The sequence below is a fragment of the Scyliorhinus torazame genome, chromosome 2 (assembly GCF_047496885.1).
Source record: "Scyliorhinus torazame isolate Kashiwa2021f chromosome 2, sScyTor2.1, whole genome shotgun sequence".
Lineage (NCBI taxonomy): Eukaryota > Metazoa > Chordata > Chondrichthyes > Carcharhiniformes > Scyliorhinidae > Scyliorhinus > Scyliorhinus torazame.
The window spans coordinates 84,539,120-84,557,750 of NC_092708.1; the positions used below are offsets into that span (position 1 = coordinate 84,539,120).

The 18,631-nt window shown below is 47.2% G+C and overlaps 1 protein-coding gene across 1 annotated transcript in view; it reads left to right on the forward strand.

Moving 5' to 3' along the window:
• Positions 1-18,631, forward strand: part of itgb5 (integrin, beta 5) — a 210,649-nt gene that overhangs the window by 44,937 nt on the left and 147,081 nt on the right. Inside the window, exon 9 of the mRNA XM_072473441.1 lies at positions 14,169-14,303. Coding sequence (XP_072329542.1) covers positions 14,169-14,303 — 135 coding nt within the window. The remainder of the gene's footprint in view (positions 1-14,168; positions 14,304-18,631) is intronic.

Sequence of the window (18,631 nt, forward strand, 5' to 3'; positions counted from 1 at the left end):
CTGAACTTATCACTGCAGGAAATGATGTAAGTGCAGTGAGTTCCTCGCCGAGGCCAAAAATAATGGCAAAGTGCTGTTGGATAGTGGGTGTCATGATATTCAAACACACATCACAACACACACACATCATGATAGACAGACCAACAGACCAATTAGCACACATAACACGACAGCCAATCACAGACAAGAGCAGACACAGTATAAGACAAGAAACACAACACCTCCTGGTCGGTCCATCTGGAGACAGGACAAGGCCAGGACCTCATTAACAAGACACTCACACAGTCACCACGTGCTGAGTACCAAGTCAGATGTGTAAATAACTAGTTGGAATAAAACTGCGTTGTACCAATCGCAACCGTGTTGGTTCGTCTGTACCTCAGAGCACCCAACACCACATGGTACCAGTGAGTGAATCGATACTTACCGACAAATCTGCCATCCTGAGCCATGGCCACCCACAACAAACCGCAGCCGTTGCAAGTCGCTGGGAACCTGGGCACCAATTGGAAGCTCTTCAAGCAGCGATTCGAACTGTTCATGCGAGCCAACGAAAAACAGGGCGCCTCGGACGAAACAAAGATTGCCATGCTCCTCGCTACCGCAGGTCAGCACGCCATCGATGTATACAACTCCTTGGTGTTCGCGGAAGGCGAGAACAAATCTAAATATGACACGGTCCTCCTCAAGCTCGACCAGCACTTCAACGTTGAGGTCAATGAAAGCTTTGAGAGGTATATCTTTCAGCAGCGCCTACAAGGTAAGGATGAGCTCTTTCAGTCCTTCCTAACGCACTTCCGCATACTCGCGCAGTCCTGCGGTTACGGCACCAGCTCCGAGTCCATGATCCGGGACCAGATTGTTTTTGGCATTGCCTCCAGTGGCCTACGCCAGCAGCTTCTAAAAATTAAAGGCCTGACCTTGGCATCTGCAGTTGAAGCCTGTGTCCTGCATGAAAATGCGACCAGCTGCTATGCCCAATTTCAGGCGACCGAATCGACACGGAGGGGGTCCCAAGCGGTCGAATCGGCAAGCCAGGCCGCCCACGAGGCCGAACGCATCCAGGCAATCGAGTTTCTCCCGGCCCGCGGCCCGGAGGAGGGCGACCGTTTCGCGCGCTTTTTGAGGCCTCCCGCGTTTGTGCGCGCCAAAACCTACAGCAACACTGAGGGACGTGCTGTGCGGGCGCGCCCGACGCAAGACCGAACTGCGCAGTGTCGTAACGAACGGCATGACGTCATGATGTGCGGCAACTGTGGAGCTGCACATTTAAAAGGGCAATGTCCTGCAAAAACCCGACAATGCCTACGCTGTGGCAAGATGGGCCACTACGCTGCCTACTGTCGAGCGGCTCAACCTGTGGATCCTACACATCTCCGACAACCTCACAGACACGTGCGGACCATCCAGCCTCCACATCACGACATCCAAACAGACGACACAGATGACCAAGACGCCTTCCTGGTTGCGGTCATTGATGTGAACCAGGTCAACACCATCAATCCGGCCGATGAATGGAGTGCCACCCTGACGGTCAACCCAAATTCGTCGCCCACCTACTAGACTGGGCTTGTGAGACTGTTCACACGTCAAATTTTAGCAACTACTGTGTTGTAACATGTCACTGTTTTATCGTTCCAGGCCTCGTTTGATCGGTCCAAATTTCAACGTTCTTTTTTTATGGTACAACCTCGTTAGCATGTCACACCTGACATCGCCCCTTGTATATAGTTACGCCACATGTACATGCTGTAAATATCACGCACACACACCTTTAGCGGCACTCAGGACACATTTATATTTATAACCACGTAGGCACATAATCTTGTAAAAAAAGGGGGGATGTCATGATATTCAAACACACATCACAATACACACATCACGATAGACAGACCAATTAGCACACATAACATGACAGCCAATCACAGACAAGAGCAGAAACAGTATAAGACAAGAAACACAACACCTCCTGGTCGGTCCATCTGGAGACAGGACAAGGCCAGGACCTCATTAACAAGACACTCACACTGTCACCACGTGCTGAGTACCAAGTCAGATGTGTAAATAACTAGTTGGAATAAAACTGCGTTGTACCAATCGCAACCGTGTTGGTTTGTCTGTACCTCAGAGCACCCAACACCACAGTGGGGTCCTTCCCGGTGCTGACAAACACCCCGCTAAACGTGCCCAAACTGGACATAGAAATATTTTGGTTTAATCGCGCCCAATATAATCATAATGGTCATCTCACCTGAACAAACTGGGGCTGAAGCATCACCTTTGGATTCACATCTTTGAACCAGTTTCATGAATTCACCAATTTGGGATTGAACTTAAACGTTTGAACAGAACTTGAACTCGTGTGTGGTGTTCAGCCAGCCGGCTCCCGATTCACGGAAAAGTAAAAAGGTTCAGCTGTCGACAAGAACAACCACTTCTTACAATTCTTTGTTAGCTATATCGATAACTGAAATTTTAAAGTGTTGTTTTGTAACATATTACTATTCATACAAGACAATAGATAAAACCTGTTAGCTCTTAAGTCCAAACCATCTCCACTTTTGGCAAAGAAAAGGTTTGAATTTTTGTGTAGAGAAGACTAATGGTGATTGCCAACAGGCATTACACAGAAAACAATGTTAATCCAGACAATTTGTAACTTCTCACAATCTCACATGCCTTCAGCGTGTGAATATAATGACGCACCACTGACACACTCCCAAATCCTATTATCTGATATGCTTTGCTGTAACCATTTGTATTCGGTATTCCTTGTACTCACATATCTTGGAGGGAACATTGTTCCTGGCAACATCCACCTGAAACTCCATTGTATTCTCTCTAGTCTGATCACATCCTTTGTGTAATGTGGTGACAAGAACTGTATGCGACACCCTACTGTGGCCTATTGTTTTATGCAGTTCTAGCATATTCTGTTCCTCAGTTATTAAAGGAGAGTACGATATAAAAATTCTTCAACACTTTACCTACCCATCCTGTTTTTTTCAGAGATCTTGTGGACATGTGGGGCTGGATTCTCCGTCATTGGGACTATGTCCCCACGCCAGTGTCAAAACTGTGGAGTTTCACGCCAGGAAAACTGGCATGACAGGGCCACAAATTCCTCGCCCTGCAGGGGGCTAACAGGGACCGGCGTATATCGAGCAGCTTTTGCTGCAGATACGGCCCCCACACTTCTAGGTTGGAGGCTGCGCATGTGCACAGCGGTGGCCTCCAGTAGCCGCGCCGTGCTCCATGGTGGACTCGGACCACGGAGCTGGACCCTAAGGCCCCCCGATGGGCAGTGCGCCCAAACCTGTCCACCCGCACAAACATTTCCCGGGTGCGTATGAAAAAATGAAAATGAAATGAAAATCGCTTATTGTCACGAGTAGGCTTCAATGAAGTTACTGTGAAAAGCCCCTAGTCGTCACATTCCGGCGCCTGTTCGGGGAGGCCGGGGGGGGGGAGAATAAGGCCCCCCCGGCCTCTGATCGGCCGGCACCCGACCAGAGCGGACACGGACTGAGTCCGCAGCCGCCATGCTAGTTTCTCGACCGGCTGGACCACATTAGATCCGCGCCATCGGAACTTCGGCCGGTCGGGGGCGGAGAATGGCGGAGCAGGTCTCCAGCAGTGGCCCCAGGTAGGTCCTAGGCGGCGCGGTGTACTCTCCGAGTACGCTGCTTTTCAGGGCCTGCAGAATCGGTCCCGATTCCGTGCGGGGAGATGGATTCTCCGCCCCTGCGCCGGCCACGATTTCGGCGTTGGATTGCAGAGAATCCAGCTCAGGATCTCTCCATTCCTACAGGGCAGCCCAGTAGCACAAGTGGATAGCACTGTGGCTTCACAGCGCCAGGATCCCAGGATCGATTTCCTGCTGGGTCACTGTCTGTGCGGAGTCTGCACCTTCTCCTCATGTCCCTCGTGGGTTTCCTCCGGGTGCTCCGGTTTCCTCCCACAGTCCAAAGACGTGCAGGTTAGGTTGATTGGCCATGATAAATTGCCCTTAGTGACCAAAAAGTTTAGGAGGGGTTATTGGGTTACGGGGATAGGGTGGAAGTAAGGGCTTAAGTGGGTTGGTGCAGACTCGATAGGCCGAATGGCCTCCTTCTGCACTGTATGTTCTATGTTCTACACACTTCACTGTCTCCTACCATTTATTGTGTATTATTTTACCTACTTGGACTTACCAATGACGAACATAAGAACATAAGAACTAGGAGCAGGAGTAGGCCATCTGGCCCCTCGAGCCTTCTCCGCCATTCAATGAGATCATAGCTGATCTTTTGTGGACTCAGCTCCACTTTCCGGCCCGAACACCATAACCCTTAATCCCTTTATTCTTCAAAAAATTATCTATCTTTATCTTTAAAACATTTAATGAAGGCGCCTCAACTGCTTCACTGGGCAAGGAATTCCATAGATTCCAATGAAGGACAAAATTCCATTTGCCTTCTTAATCACCTGTTGCACCTGTAAACCAACTTTTTGCGACTCATGCACTAGCACACCCAGGTCTCTCTGCACAGCGGCAGTTTTAAATATTTTATCATTTAAATTATAATCCCTTTTGCTGTTATTCCTACCAAAATGGATAACCTCACATTTGTCAACATTGTATTCCATCTGCCAGACCCTCGCCCATTCACTAGCCCTATCCAAACCCCTCTGCAGACTTCCGGTATCCTCTGCACTTTTTGCTTTACCTCACACTTCTCTAGATAAAATTCCAATTACTTGGACCCAGTGAGTTGCAAACATTGCTAGCTAGTCCACCATTTGTTGCACATTCCTAATTGTCATTTAGATGGTGGTAGTGAACCGCCGCAGTCCATTTAGTATGGGAACACCGGCAGTGCTATTAGGAAAGGAGTTCCAGGATTTTGAACCAGTGACAGTGAAATAATGGTGATACAGCTCCAAGACTGGATGAGTGTGGCTGCAGGTATTAACATTTGCATCGTTCTTGTGCTGGCTCTTTGAAAGAGCTAATCAATTTAGTCCCACTCCCTTGTCTTTTCTGCATAGCCCTGCAGATACATTCCCCTCAGTTGCTTATCCAATACCCTTTTGAAAGCCATAATTCAATCTGCCTCCACCATACCTTTTCACTCAGTCTGGACCCCCCCCCCCCCCCCCAAAACATGTTCACCAGTATCTACAATAAACAGAACACACAAGAATCATTGACAGTTTATAGCTCAAAGAGAGGCCATTTGGCCTTATTGTGTCTGTGCCGGCTGAAAATCATTTGCAAGTCTTTGAAAAGTTCACAGATCTACCAAAATAAGTGAACACTATTTTCTAAAAAAATCTGTCAAAATGAACAAGTTCACATTCTACTGGATAGCTGTGTCAATAACCCTTGATGAGCAGGTTCCATTAGTGAATTGTAAGTCAACCAAGCATTCATAATGACACACCACATAACAGCAACTGTGTAATGAAAACCTCCTGCAGAGGATCAATTGAAGCCTTTAAACACATCCAGGAGCTCAGCCATTGATTGAAGCTTTGAAACAGCTAAACAGATGGCTGAACTGAACATAAAATGAATGAAACAGCTAAACAGATGGCTGAACATAAAATGAAGGAGACATTTTGCACCATTGGGTCTGAATTCAAACTGGGCCAGCCATTCAATATTGTAGAATGCAGAATTACACTTTATCCTGTGGATATACTCTAATGCATCCATAGATTTTCCACTTTTACAGGACTGTTCTTTCCCATCTGTTTGCAAGTTGACAGAAGTACCATCCTGGCAATTACAGAATGGGCGGCATGATAGCACAGTGGTTAGTACTGTCACTTCACAGCTCCAGGGCCCCAGGTTCGATTCCCGGCTTGGGCAACTGTCTGCGTGGAGTCTGAACATTCTCAACGTGTCTGCGTGGGGTTTCCTCCGGGTGCTCCGGTTTCCTTCCACAATCCAAAGCTGAGCAGGTTGGATGGATTGGCCATGATAAATTGTCCCTTGGTGTCCAAAAAATGTTTAGAAGAGGTAACTGGGTTACGGGGATAGGGTGGAGGTGTGGGTTTAGGAAGGGTGCTCTTTCCGAGGGCCGGTGCAGACATGATGGGCAGAATGGCCAGCTTCCGTACTGTAAATTCTATGATACATTATACAGTGGTCATTTAACTTTACTATGGCAAAGACATATACAACTAATCATCGAATTCCTCGAGTGCAGAAGGAGGGCATTTAAGGGCAGCACAGTGGTTAGCAGAGTTGCTTCACAGCTCTAAAGTCCCAGGTTCGATTCCCGGCTTGGGCCACTGTCTGTGCGGAGTCTGCACGTTCTCCCTGTGTGTGAGTGGGTTTCCTCCGGGTTCTCCAGTTTCCTCCCACAGTCTGAAGATGTGCAGTTTAGGTGGATTGCCCATGCTAAATTGCCCTTAGTGTCCAAGAAGGTTAGGTGGGGTTACGGGGATAGGGTGGAGGCGTGGGCTTGAGTAGGGTGCTCTTTCCAAGGGCTGGTGTAGACACGATGGGCTGAATGGCCTCCTTCGGCACTGTAAATTCTATGATTTGGCCTATCTGTGTCTGTCTTTTTATGGCATATGTGGAATATCCCTTATTCTTTCTTACTGACACCCAACCCTTTCCTGTACAGTGGCTGTACAGGCTGTACCAGGGGAAGTTTAGCACAGTGGGCTGAACAAGGCCCGCAGCACGGGTTCAATTCCCGTACGGACCTCCCGAAACAGGTGCCGGAATGTGGCGACTAGGGGCTTTTTGCAGTAACTTCATTGAAGTCTACTTGTGACAAGCAATTATTATTATTATTACATTGATGATGTAATCATCTGTGCCATTTCCTGCTCTCACCCTGAACTGGAAAACTTAATCAGATTTGCTTCCAATTTCCACCCTTCTCTTGCGCATGATCCACTTCAGACACCCTCCCTCATCTGCTCAACCTATCCCCAGAAATAAAGATACTCTGCAAAGATTCATTATAAGCCCACTGACTCCCAAAGCTACCATGATTATACTTCCTCCCATCCTGCTTCCTTTAAGGACTCCATTCCAGTCTCCCAGTTTCTCCGTTACATATGTTCTGATGATGCAGCTTTCTACACCAGCGCTTTTGTCCCGTCTTCCTTGTTCCTCAGCTGAGAATTCCATTTCCCCCTTCCCCACCATAGCCACCACTGTCCAATCCCCTCTTCTCCCTCCCAGAGCTATGATATGTTTTGCCCATGTCCTCATGCTCCACACCACTAGCTTCCCTATTCAGTGGATTATCCTCCACCATTATCGCCACCTTTAGCGTGATGCCACCACCAAACACATTTCCCCTCCCATTTCAGCATTCCAAAAGGACCTTACCTCCACTCCCCAATCACCCCTTCCCATTCTGTCCCCTTCCCACAGTTCCCTACATTCAAATGCAAGACATGAAATACCAGACCTTTAACCTCCTGTCTCCCCACCATCCAAGACTCCAGACACTCCTTCCGGGTGAAACAGTGATTTATATTAATTTCTTAAAATTTAGTACATAGTGAATTCATAATATGCATTCAGTTATCAACAATGTGGTCTGCTCCACATTGGAGATACCAAGCACAGATTGGATGACTGATATGTGGAATGCCTGCATTCAGTCAACAAGCTTGACCCCATGGACGGCATGGTGGCACAGCAATTAGCACTGCTGCCTCACAGCACCAGGGATGGAGTTCAATTCCAACCTTGGGTGACTATGTGGAGTTTGCACGTTCTCCCCATGTCTGCATGGGTTTCCTCCGGGTACTCTGCTTTCCTCCCGGTACTCTGCTTTCCTCCCACATTCCAAAGATGTGCCGGATAGGTGGATTTGCCATGCTAAATTGCCCCTTAGTGTCCAAAGGTTAGGTGGGGTTACAGGGATTGTGCGGGGAGTGGGCCGAGGTGGGGTGCTCTTTCGGAGGAGGGTCAATGCAGACTCGATGGGCCAAGTGGCCTCCTTCTGCACTGTAGGTATTTTATGATCTTCTAGTATTTTAATTCTTCACTTTTTCTCATGCTCATCTCTCTGTCCTTGGTCTTCTTTAGTGTATCAGTGAAGCTCAACGTATGCTCAACAATCAGCATCTTATCTATTGATTAGGCATTTTGAAGTTTTCCACAATTAATTGGCTCATAACTTCCTGGTTTCCCTAGCGTCACATGTGAGGGTAACTTCAAAGATGCACTGGGGAATCCCTCCAGGAAGTCCCATGTAAAGGTTTGCCTGACAATAGGGCTAACGTCACCTGGACAAATTTGCTCTCCTGGGAACCATCGACAAAGCGATTTAAATTGTTAACTTGGGATGGTTCTGCCAGTGTTACCCTGACAATTACTCTGAAAGAGTTAGAGGGAAGAAAAGCTCTTCTAACTCCAGAGTATCTATTTTAAACATCCAGGCTGAGCCCTGCATGGGACACCCCGCACACCCACAATTCCCCAAGGGACGCACCTTGAGGCCCCCCCCCCCCACACACACACATCCCTCCCCACCAACCATCCCCTACCAACCCGGCCCAATACCGGAAATTCCCTTCACCCCTCCAATCCCAACCAGTCCGAGAAATATCACCAGCGATGCATGCACAAAATCTTTCAAATTCAAGTGCAGGATAGGCACTCCATATCCGTTCTATCTCAGGCCAACGTTCCCAGTATTGAGGCACTGGATATGGCTAATTGTTACATTGGGCATGCCTTATCGTCCACATGCCTGACACAAGACTCCCAAAAGAAGCTCTGATCTCAGAGCTCTGTTACGGCAAGCCAGTTCTCAGGAGGGAGGAAACGTTTCACGGACATCCTCAAACCTCCCTGAATAAATGCAACATCCCCACCAATATGTGGGAATCTTGCCCAAGACTGATTAAACTGGAGAGGAAGCACCCGCAAAGGTACCAATCATTTTGAATGTCTCTGACAGGACTAAGTGGAGGTAAAATGCCAACAGCGGCAGAAGCGTACCACAATCCAAGCAAGGCACCCGCTTGCCTTCTCAACAACTACTGTCCTATTTGTGGCGGAATGTGTGCATCCAGCATTGGATTATTTATTCACCTTGGGACCCACAACCCCAGAGTGGAAGAAAGTCATCTTCGGTCCCGAGGGACTGCCGAAGAAATGAAATCGATTGACCTGAAATGTTAACTCTTTCTCTCCAAAGATGCTGTCTGACCTGCAGAGTGTTTACAACGGCCTGGATTGTCCGCCTCGCGACTCCGGCAGTGAGGTCCCTGATGCGGCAGACAATCGGGCGTCCGGAGGAAAATGGGTTCGCCGGCGAGCGCCGATTCATTTGCGATGTACCCGCACCCTACTGGCAGCAGAGCGGGGTTGAAATGGATTCTAATTACCCATTTGCACCCACTTAGCGGGCTGGGCACCAGTCTCCTGCCCGTGTGATTATCTGGTCCTATGAGCCGGGAATCACATGGGTGAGGGTCACTACTGGTATTTACCAGTGTGGTCCTGACCTGGTGGACCGCGCAGAGGGCCAATGGGGAGGTATCCTCTTCAGGGAGTTTCCCCCAAAATCCATTCAAGGACCACTCTCGCCCCACAATGCACAACATGCCCTCCCGTACCAGACCCCCCCCCCCTCACCACCTCCTCCCCCAGAGACCCCCTAAAATGGGAGAGACCCCAGAATAGGGGGACACCCCCAGAGACCCCTTAACTTTAGGAACCGCCCCACAGATTCCCCACCCCCTCAGAAAAGTGATCCCTGTCTGTAAATTAGAGAGAAGTCCAGACAGGGGCAGTGATAAAAATGACGGTTGTAACTCTCACTTGGGCATACACCTGCTGACTCAGACAGATGAAGCACCACGTGTCCATTCCTGGAAAGAGAAAAGCATTGATCTGTGTTTAAACCCCTCAGATTATTTAGCTGCAAGCCGTTCATTCATTTCCTTACTGAGCTGCGATTGACAGCTTCCGCAAACACAGCTGTGAGCCTTGCTTCATTCCTCTCCCTGCATGGATGAGTAGCTCTGCAGTGCTGTAACCACAAAGTTCACAAACATCAACAACTTCAAAGAGAGTTAAGTGTATTCTAATAATTTAGTGATTTTGAAATGCTGAACTGGAAATTGACAGCAGTTAACAGTATTTTGCTTATTGCACTAGGCTCGTACTTTTAAGGTAGATTTTGTTCGTCAACATGTGAAGTGAAGTCAGGGTGACCAACTCTCAGGGAACAAAATTAATCAACACTTTGGTGTGGGAGGCTACACAAGTGGGCAAGGGTTGCTGGCGAGCTGGGATGGTGGTGTAACTGGTGAGCCTGTGAGGGCGGGGGGTAGGGAGGAGGGGGGCTAGCTGCTGAAGCCATGGCAGGCCTCGTGGACAAGTCCGATTAGGTGGACGGGAGCAGCTTGAGCACACTGATGCATACTGTGCATGTGCAGAATTTAAACGGCTGAAAAACATGATAAACGCTGTTCCGGCAACATACAATCCAGACCTGTCGCCTCCATTACCGCACAATCCCATATAATATGGGACGATTGGTCACCTTGGATGAAGTATCTTGTCCAAGTGAAATGCGCAAGAACACATCAGAAAGACTGATGAATTTCAGTCAATTCATTTAAATGGCAGGTATCCCGGGAACTATGAGAGACAAATAAAATCCAGCCTTAGTAAGCAAGGAGGAGAGGGGAGCAGTTCCATCCTGCATATTGCTCAGGATTCACTTAAAGATATTGTAATTTTCATGGGTGAAGGAAGTATTTGCCTCGCTAAAGCATAGTATGAGTATTGACAAAATTTTTAACCCATCGTCTTCCAATACTCTCTTTATATTTTGACAATGGCATTGATTAAAAAGTGAAAGAATTGTCCACCCACTGCCGTGCCATGTCTTGTGGAATCCATTGTAAACAGCTTTTGGTGCTGAGAAGAGGCAAATGCAAGTTTTCTTTTGCAGTGGTGCACAGTGAAAAGAATCTTCTTTTCTTAAAAAAATGTAGCTTTACTTTCATTTTTTACTTTAATACAGATGTGAAGGCTCAGCATAGAATGCTGACCAACTTTGTACTGGTCATTGCTGAGCCGTTCATTAGGCCAAGGACCAAAATCTATGCTTGCTTTCAACAGGTTTTGACTGTGTCGATTGATTTTGGCCAAATGTCACTCCTACATCCATAAATCTGCTAAAATATCATCTCCAAGGGGATGGAATTTCTCAACTTTAGATTTAATTTGATTTTGTTGAGTATGTTGAGCAATCGACCCATGAAAACTCTTGGCCAAAATGAGCTCATCCAGATTACTTGTGCAATTAAACCCTGTGAAAGCTGCAGGCTAACCAGGGGAATTAATGTAAACATATGAAGCAACTTAGAAACATGTTTCGGGCCATAGACTGACTCAAATAACCGTTATTTTTTGGATTTAGGATGTGTAAATTATTAATTTGTTCTGGAGTCATGTAGTTCATGGTATTGAGAATACATTTAATTTGTAAGAATTGTCTCTGACACTGATGCTTTATTAATCTGTCTAGTCTACATTTGTTAGGCTAATGAGATATTTTGACTTGTACTTATGTCTAGATTTAATTTATTTTGTACAGGATGTACTAATCATACAATTTTTTTGTTGTTGTAATTAATGTAATTCATCTTTGAATGAGGTGAAACATTTCATAAGCACCATTTTTATCTCTAAATCCTTTACCTTCTGAATTACATGTTATATATTTTCACCAACACCAGTTAAATATGGCCTTTGGTTACAATTTGAAAACATTTTGAACTGCGCCGGGCACGATGGGTGACGGTCGGGAGAGCCCCAAATCAGTATTCGTGTCGGGCCGGTCGCTCTTCACCCGACTCGCTAAACCAGGCATGATCTGGGTCACACCCTCACTGGGCATGATCCACATAATGATATTTAAATGAGCCATTAGGCACCTTGGGGGTGCTCCGAGGCTATTGGAACCCCTGGGTGGTAGGGACAGGACAGGATAGTACCCTGGCACTCCCCCTGGCACCCAGGCATCCTATTAGTGCCACCCAGGCAACCTGGCACTGTCAGGGTGCCAAGGACACTGCCAGGCTGGCAGTGCCAAGATGCCCCGGCCAGGTTGAAAATGTCCATGAAAGGGGGTTTAAGGGGGCCGCAGAAAGGTTGGTGGAGGGGGTTCCTGAAAGAGATCTAGGCAGCCTTTCAAAATGGCGCCCCGATCTGTGAGGAGCTGGCCCTGCTGGCGAGTTCAGCTCCCCAGTGCTGGAAAATTTTCAAACTGTGGCCTTGACAGGGAGAAACTCCCCAAGGCCCAGAAAATCGGCTAAAGTGCTGTTGAATAGCGTTCTCATTCTCGGCATTGCAGCCATAGCAAAACACCCTGCCACAGGTGCCCAAAACGGACATCGATGAATCGCGCCCCTAATGTTAGTGGTTAAATAGAATGTGTACCTTGATTCCCATACTGCATGTTTGTTATGTTTCTGCTCCATTTCCTGATATTGTGGCATGTATTCTCGTAGTTTATCAGATGGACATCTCGGCACATCTCTTCCCCTTGCCTTGCAGTTTTCTGCTTTCTCTGCTGGAATGCTGACTGATACTGGGGGCGGGATTTAGTCCTCTGCTGCTGGGCTTGAAGGCGGGGTGGCACATAAAATCCAGTGGGTGACCTTCTTGCCACCTATTTGCCTATCCCCGACCTGTGTGAAATTTACAAGGGATGGGTGTAAAGTTGGCTGGCCCACCCAGCCTTAGGCCATACGGACGGACACCTGTCAGCTTTAGCTGCATGGGCTATTGGGCAATGGGAAGTAACCTCCTTTTCTGGCCCTCTGGGGCCATTGGAGGTGCCTCCCCAAAAGGTAATCGTCTACTCCTTTTTAACTCTCCTGGCTTCTTGAACATAGTACTCTAACCTCCCTCATTTGCTGACACTCCTTTTTAAAAAAAATTTAGAGTACCCAATTCATTTTTTCCAATTAAGGGGCAATTAAGCGTGCCCAATCCACCTAGCCTGCACATCTTTGGGTTGTGGGGGCGAAACCCATGCAAACACGGGGAGAATGTGCAAACTCCACACGGACAGTGACCCAGAGCCGGGATCGAACCTGGGGCCTCTGCGCCGTGAGGCAACAAGGCAAACCCACTGCGCCACCGTGCTGCTGCTTTTGCTGACACTCCTAACCCTGGACTTATATGGACTCTTTGGCATTGTGGGTCTGCCTGTAGTCTCAACAGGTGCCAGTGCTTCCTGCTGGTGCTTGTGGGACTACAGAGCTGCTGGCCAGTGGGATTGGCTACAGAGTGTGGGGCTTATGATTGAGAATGTGTCAGGATATAGGCACCAGATGCATCCTGTTCATTGCAGGGGCTAACATGGGTCAAAGGGCAGCTGTTTTTGATTGTTTGATTTGATTTATTATTGTCACATGTATTAGTATACAGTGAAAAGTATTGTTTCTTGCAAACTGTACAAACAATGCATACCGTACATAGGGAAGGAAGGAGAGACTGCAGAGTTAATGTTACAGTTATGACAAGGTGTAGAGAAAAGATCAACTTAACATTGTTAGAGAGTTTAAAAGAGTTAGAATGAAGTTTTCGAAGCATAGAACGAGAGTAAAAGATAGAGTTAGAGGTTATGCTGGACACAGCTTGCAAGACGTTGCCTCGCTCCGGCGCCATCTTGGATTCTGTTACCAGCCAACATCGGTTTCTTTATGAAGGAAGAGTTACATTAATGCGGTTCAATGCTGAGGACTATGTTGTTTGCACAAGTTCCACGTGCGCCATCAACTGGTAATCAGTCCAGCTTTCTGTTAGATTGTGAAAGAATATTGAGAAGCTGTTACCTTTCCATATTTGCCTCAGTTTCTTTTAATTTTCTGAAAGTATTGTCAATTTCTGGGCTTACTTCTTATTTCCAGATTACAGCGGATGGTGGGTGCTGGAGCTAATTCCACAATTTTCATCAAGACTGTCGCTTCCTCTGCGTCCAGCGTAGGTGCACCTGCACAGCAAATAACTGCAACCCAAACATTGCCCCTAATTTTAGATGCTTGATTGAGATAAGGAAGTTTTGTTACATGATAATCAGTTGCCATCATGTTGAATAAACTTAGATTAGTGTATTCATAACAAAGAATATTTTTTGTTTAATTGTTTTAAAGAATATGTATTTGTCTGAATCTAGAGCATTCGGTCTAAGGTCGAACTGACAGTAGGGAACCAGCCAGAAGACATCAACCTTTCCTTGACAGCCACATGTCAGGATGGTGTTTCACGCCCTGAAGTTAGGAAATGCGGTGACCTTAAAATTGGAGACACTGTAAGTAGTCGATTATTACTCACAGTATGATAGATAAGAGTGATATATTTTGTTCTATTTTTAAGTCATTTAAAAATACATAGTAAATTTACACAGCCTCTAACTTTTTTTAATTAAGGACTGATATAAATATGTGATGCCAACGTTGTCTGCCTCGAAAAAAATACTTTTTTGCAAATAAAGGGTGGTTCCTTCAACCACCTCTATGTGTTAGTGTTGTAAAGTGGAGTGGGTGTAGTGTGGAGTAGTTTTTTCCCGGGACCCACTTTTGCCAACCAGCTGACCTTTCAGACCCACGCCAGTTGATCTTCGCCACCCACGCCGACCAAACTTCGTGGAACATGCCATGTACACTTACCTTCCAATGAGAAAGGGGAGCCTGCTTCGTCCTCGCGCTCTCACTCCAATCACGTTCACAGGAGGAGAAGGAAATATACATAACAGCTGCAGACTTCAGCTTTTGTTCTTTTGTGCACATCTTCACCTTTGTGACAATGGAAAATCCAACCTCGTCCATGTAGGTCGTTGTGAAGGACAATAGCAACAAAATGCGCGTTTTAATCAGCATTGGATACTCCTGGGAGATGCTGCTCCAGAATGCTGACAGCCTTGTAGGCTGTTAACCAGAGGCCCTGAACTCTGTACAGAGATAACACAAACACTGCTCTGACCTGCTGTGGATTCTCCTGAGCAGCTCTCTCCAGATTCGGGTGTGAGATCCTGACCAATAGGTACACTGCCTACTTGTGTCTCTGATAGTCTCTTGTTTGGAAGAAACGATCCATCTTCACAATCCTCTTGCCTTGCTTTTTTAAAAATAAATTTAGAGTACCCAATTAATTTTTTCCAATTAAGGGGCAATTTAACATTACCAATCCACCGACCTGCACATCTTTGGGTTGCGGGGCGAAACCACGCAAACACGGGAAGAATGTGCAAAGTCCACACGGACAGTAACCCAGAGCCGGGATCGAACCTGGGACCTCGGCGCCATGAGGCAGCAGAGCTTAACCATTGCGCCACCGTGCTGCCCTTACTTCTTGCCTTACTTGCCAACAGTTAGAAAATGGAAGAAAGTCTCCTGCATGCTTTGGCGCTTGACAGTAAGTGCACATACAGGGCATGTGACCTGCACACTGCTGCCACTTATGGTCAGAATACTGCACACAACATAATTTCTTTCTTATTTAAAAGGTGTCAGTTGCCGCCATTCTCAATAAAAAGGTGAGTAGTGTCCTATGGGCACTTCTCCTGTGATTGGGACGACCGTGGGAACGCCGCGACCGATAGCTTTGCAATCTCCCGATTGACACCTGCCCATGCCCCATCCATATGTCGCAACCCGCACTTTGAAGAATCCTGGTCTAGAGAACCATTACAACCTCTATGTACTTCCCTCAAAAACTAAATTATTTAGCTGATCATATTGAACAGTTTGAATTAAAAAAAACATGGGAAGTGCTTTTTCATTACTTCAATTCAAATGAACAGATAATTCAAAATGAAACAACAAAATGAAGAGTAGTTTCAAATGAAATTGAAAATTTAAGTGCTTTTCATGTTAGGTCCTCACTGTTAATGATGTGACTAGGAACAGGAGCAAACCATTCAGCCCCTCAAGCCTGTGCCAACATTCAGTGAGATCAATGCTGATCTGTGACCAAACTCAAAATACCTGCTGACAGCCCATATCCCTTAATAACTTTGCTTGACAAAAATCTATCTATCTCAGATTTAAAATAACTAATCCTTTGTTTGCTTTAGCAGACTGGGTAAATACATCTCAAGGTACTGCAAAGTACTGGAAACAACTTCCAGTAAGCCTGTGAAGCTCATTGATCTTAAAAACCACTTCATAAATCTAAAATAATATGTGGCACTTTCAACTATTGGTTCCATTTTATTGCATGAGCAGGTATTGCTTCCTCTTGTTGATTCAGAAGATGAGAACTTGAGAAATGCTAGGTGTGCTCTGTAAGTCAACATACAAAACGTTACACAATGTTTTTTTTAAACTTACTTGTTGAAGATGTGAATTAATTTGCTCCGAACTGTGTTTCTCTGATTAACCCCAAGCAGTAGAGCTTAAAACAAGAAAAAGCAAGGATCCATTTGAGCTTAGAATATTTGTTACGATTTAAATTCAGTGTAAAAATAATGGCACTGATCTGCAGATGAAATAGAAGGGTCACAATTTTGATACCCAGATGACACTCTTAGTTGGTCAATTGTAGGTGGGGTACACAAGTGGCTGCAGGTGGAGAAAAACCAGCAACAGTTCCTGCTCAATATTGTTGTTCGGTGACATATTCATGTGTGTAAATGGTGGGGGTGATTTTGTGCCCGCGTCTGCTGTCAGCACGAACGCGACGCAAGAGTCAGGAAACTAGATTCTGACCGGCGAGATCCACACTTCTCGCCGATGACGTAACGAGGTCCTCAGTCACAAAGGGCAGGAACCTAATTTTAATACATTTTAATGCATTTACATATAATTAGCGAGCCTCCCAGCCACATGCTCCCCCCTCACTGGATATTCAAACCTTGCTGACATGACGTCACGTCGGCGGGTTTTACAACAGGTTTTGACAAACCACATTTAATCAAAGGGACCGCCCCCCCAGGGTTGCAAATATAAGTAAAGCCCCTGGGGGAGAGGGACGTGCCTGGGGAGTGCCATGGCACAGCCCCTGGCACTGTCCCCTGGCACAGGATGGCACTGCAACATTGACCCTCTGGGGATCCCCAATGGGGATGGGTTTCCACTTCTGTTTGTTGTGGGGGTGGGGGGGTGGGGGGGGGGGGGGGGAGCCCCGATGCTGATGCTTGTGGGGGGGGGGGGGGGAGCCCCGATGCTGATGCTTGTGGAGGGGGGGGGGGGGGAGTAAGGTGGGGAAGAGCCCCAATGCTTCTGAGGAGGTTCCCTGTGTTGGGGGGAGGATCTGGGGGGAGATTTCTTTCTGTGCTAAATGGGTAACCATTTAAAGGTAGCCTCACGATCTATGTGTAGCCGGTCTTGCCGGCTCTATCAGGCCCCGCCCCGCCACAATGACTGCTTAAACCGTGTCCACTGATATTTTTTCAGAGTGGCTGAAAATCTGGACTAAGATCTTGAGCGTGAATTAACGGAAATGAAACAAGCCTCATTTCAGGCTTGTTTAGCGGGTTGTATCCAGGCACTTGAAGCGCCAAGAACGACACTAGTATGAAACGAGCTTCATTTTTGGGCCTTGGCGAAGAACGTCCCACTGAGGCCGCACTTATGCTATTTCCTGCTCTAACGAGCTCAGCTCGCCAGTGCAGGATGAGATCAGGGTGACCTCTGGATCCCCTCACCGTGGTCTCCTCCGCACCTACCCCCAATGCCCCAACTTACTAATCAGGGGCCTTGAGCTCCCCGCACCCCACCTCATGGCAGGGCGAGCCCGACACAGGCAAGATGCCATCATGGCACTGCCAGGGTGCCGAGTGGCGCTACCTAGGTGCCCGGGTGGTAGTCCCCAGGTAGCAGTGCCACAGTACCCAGGTGGCATCGGGAGTGCCAGGGTACTACCCTGCCCAGAGATTTACCATCCAAGGGCTCCCGATCATCTGGGAGACGTCCCCAAGTGCCGGTATGCCTGGTCCACATTTGTGGAAACCAGTGCTAAATGACGCCTTGGGTCTCTGAAGCAAGGCCATTAGGTCCCGCACCTTGGGCAACTCCGGCACAAACATATTAAAGTGAGCTTAACTACAAAACTTAAATATGGAAATCTGGATCCCGCCCATTGAGGGCATCCCATTGAGGTCGGGATCCATATCACGCCACCTCACAAGATCACGTTGAGTCTCCCGAGAGTTACCAGCCTCGTTACGTCCCAGGTCGGGCGCAACGAGGTCGTTAGATTGCACCCCTCGGTGATGCAGTTGGAGAGCCACACCTCGGGTTTCAGTCAGAGCCTGACACTGACAAAATACCGGAATGTTCCGCCCACTGTGGGTGAGAACAAAGTTCTAATACCTTCCACAATCTAATGACCTGCTGACACACGTTAGATATCGCTCACATGTGGAGAACAGTCACTTTGCCAGTGAACTGTGGAACTATACACTAGTCCAACGAGAGGATGTCGATCTCGGGGGGGGGGGGGGGGGGGGGGGGGGAGAGAAGAGAAGTGGCACGTGGGGGTTGAGGGGGAGGAATGCAGATTAAGCCGTCAAATGTGCAAAATGTATCCTTATCTGGCTTTCATGGCTTTCTACTTTTCCAGCGATGGAAAAGTAGGGCACTTCATTAACTTATTTAAAGTCAGCCTTTTATGGTACAATTGAAGCCAAATTAAATT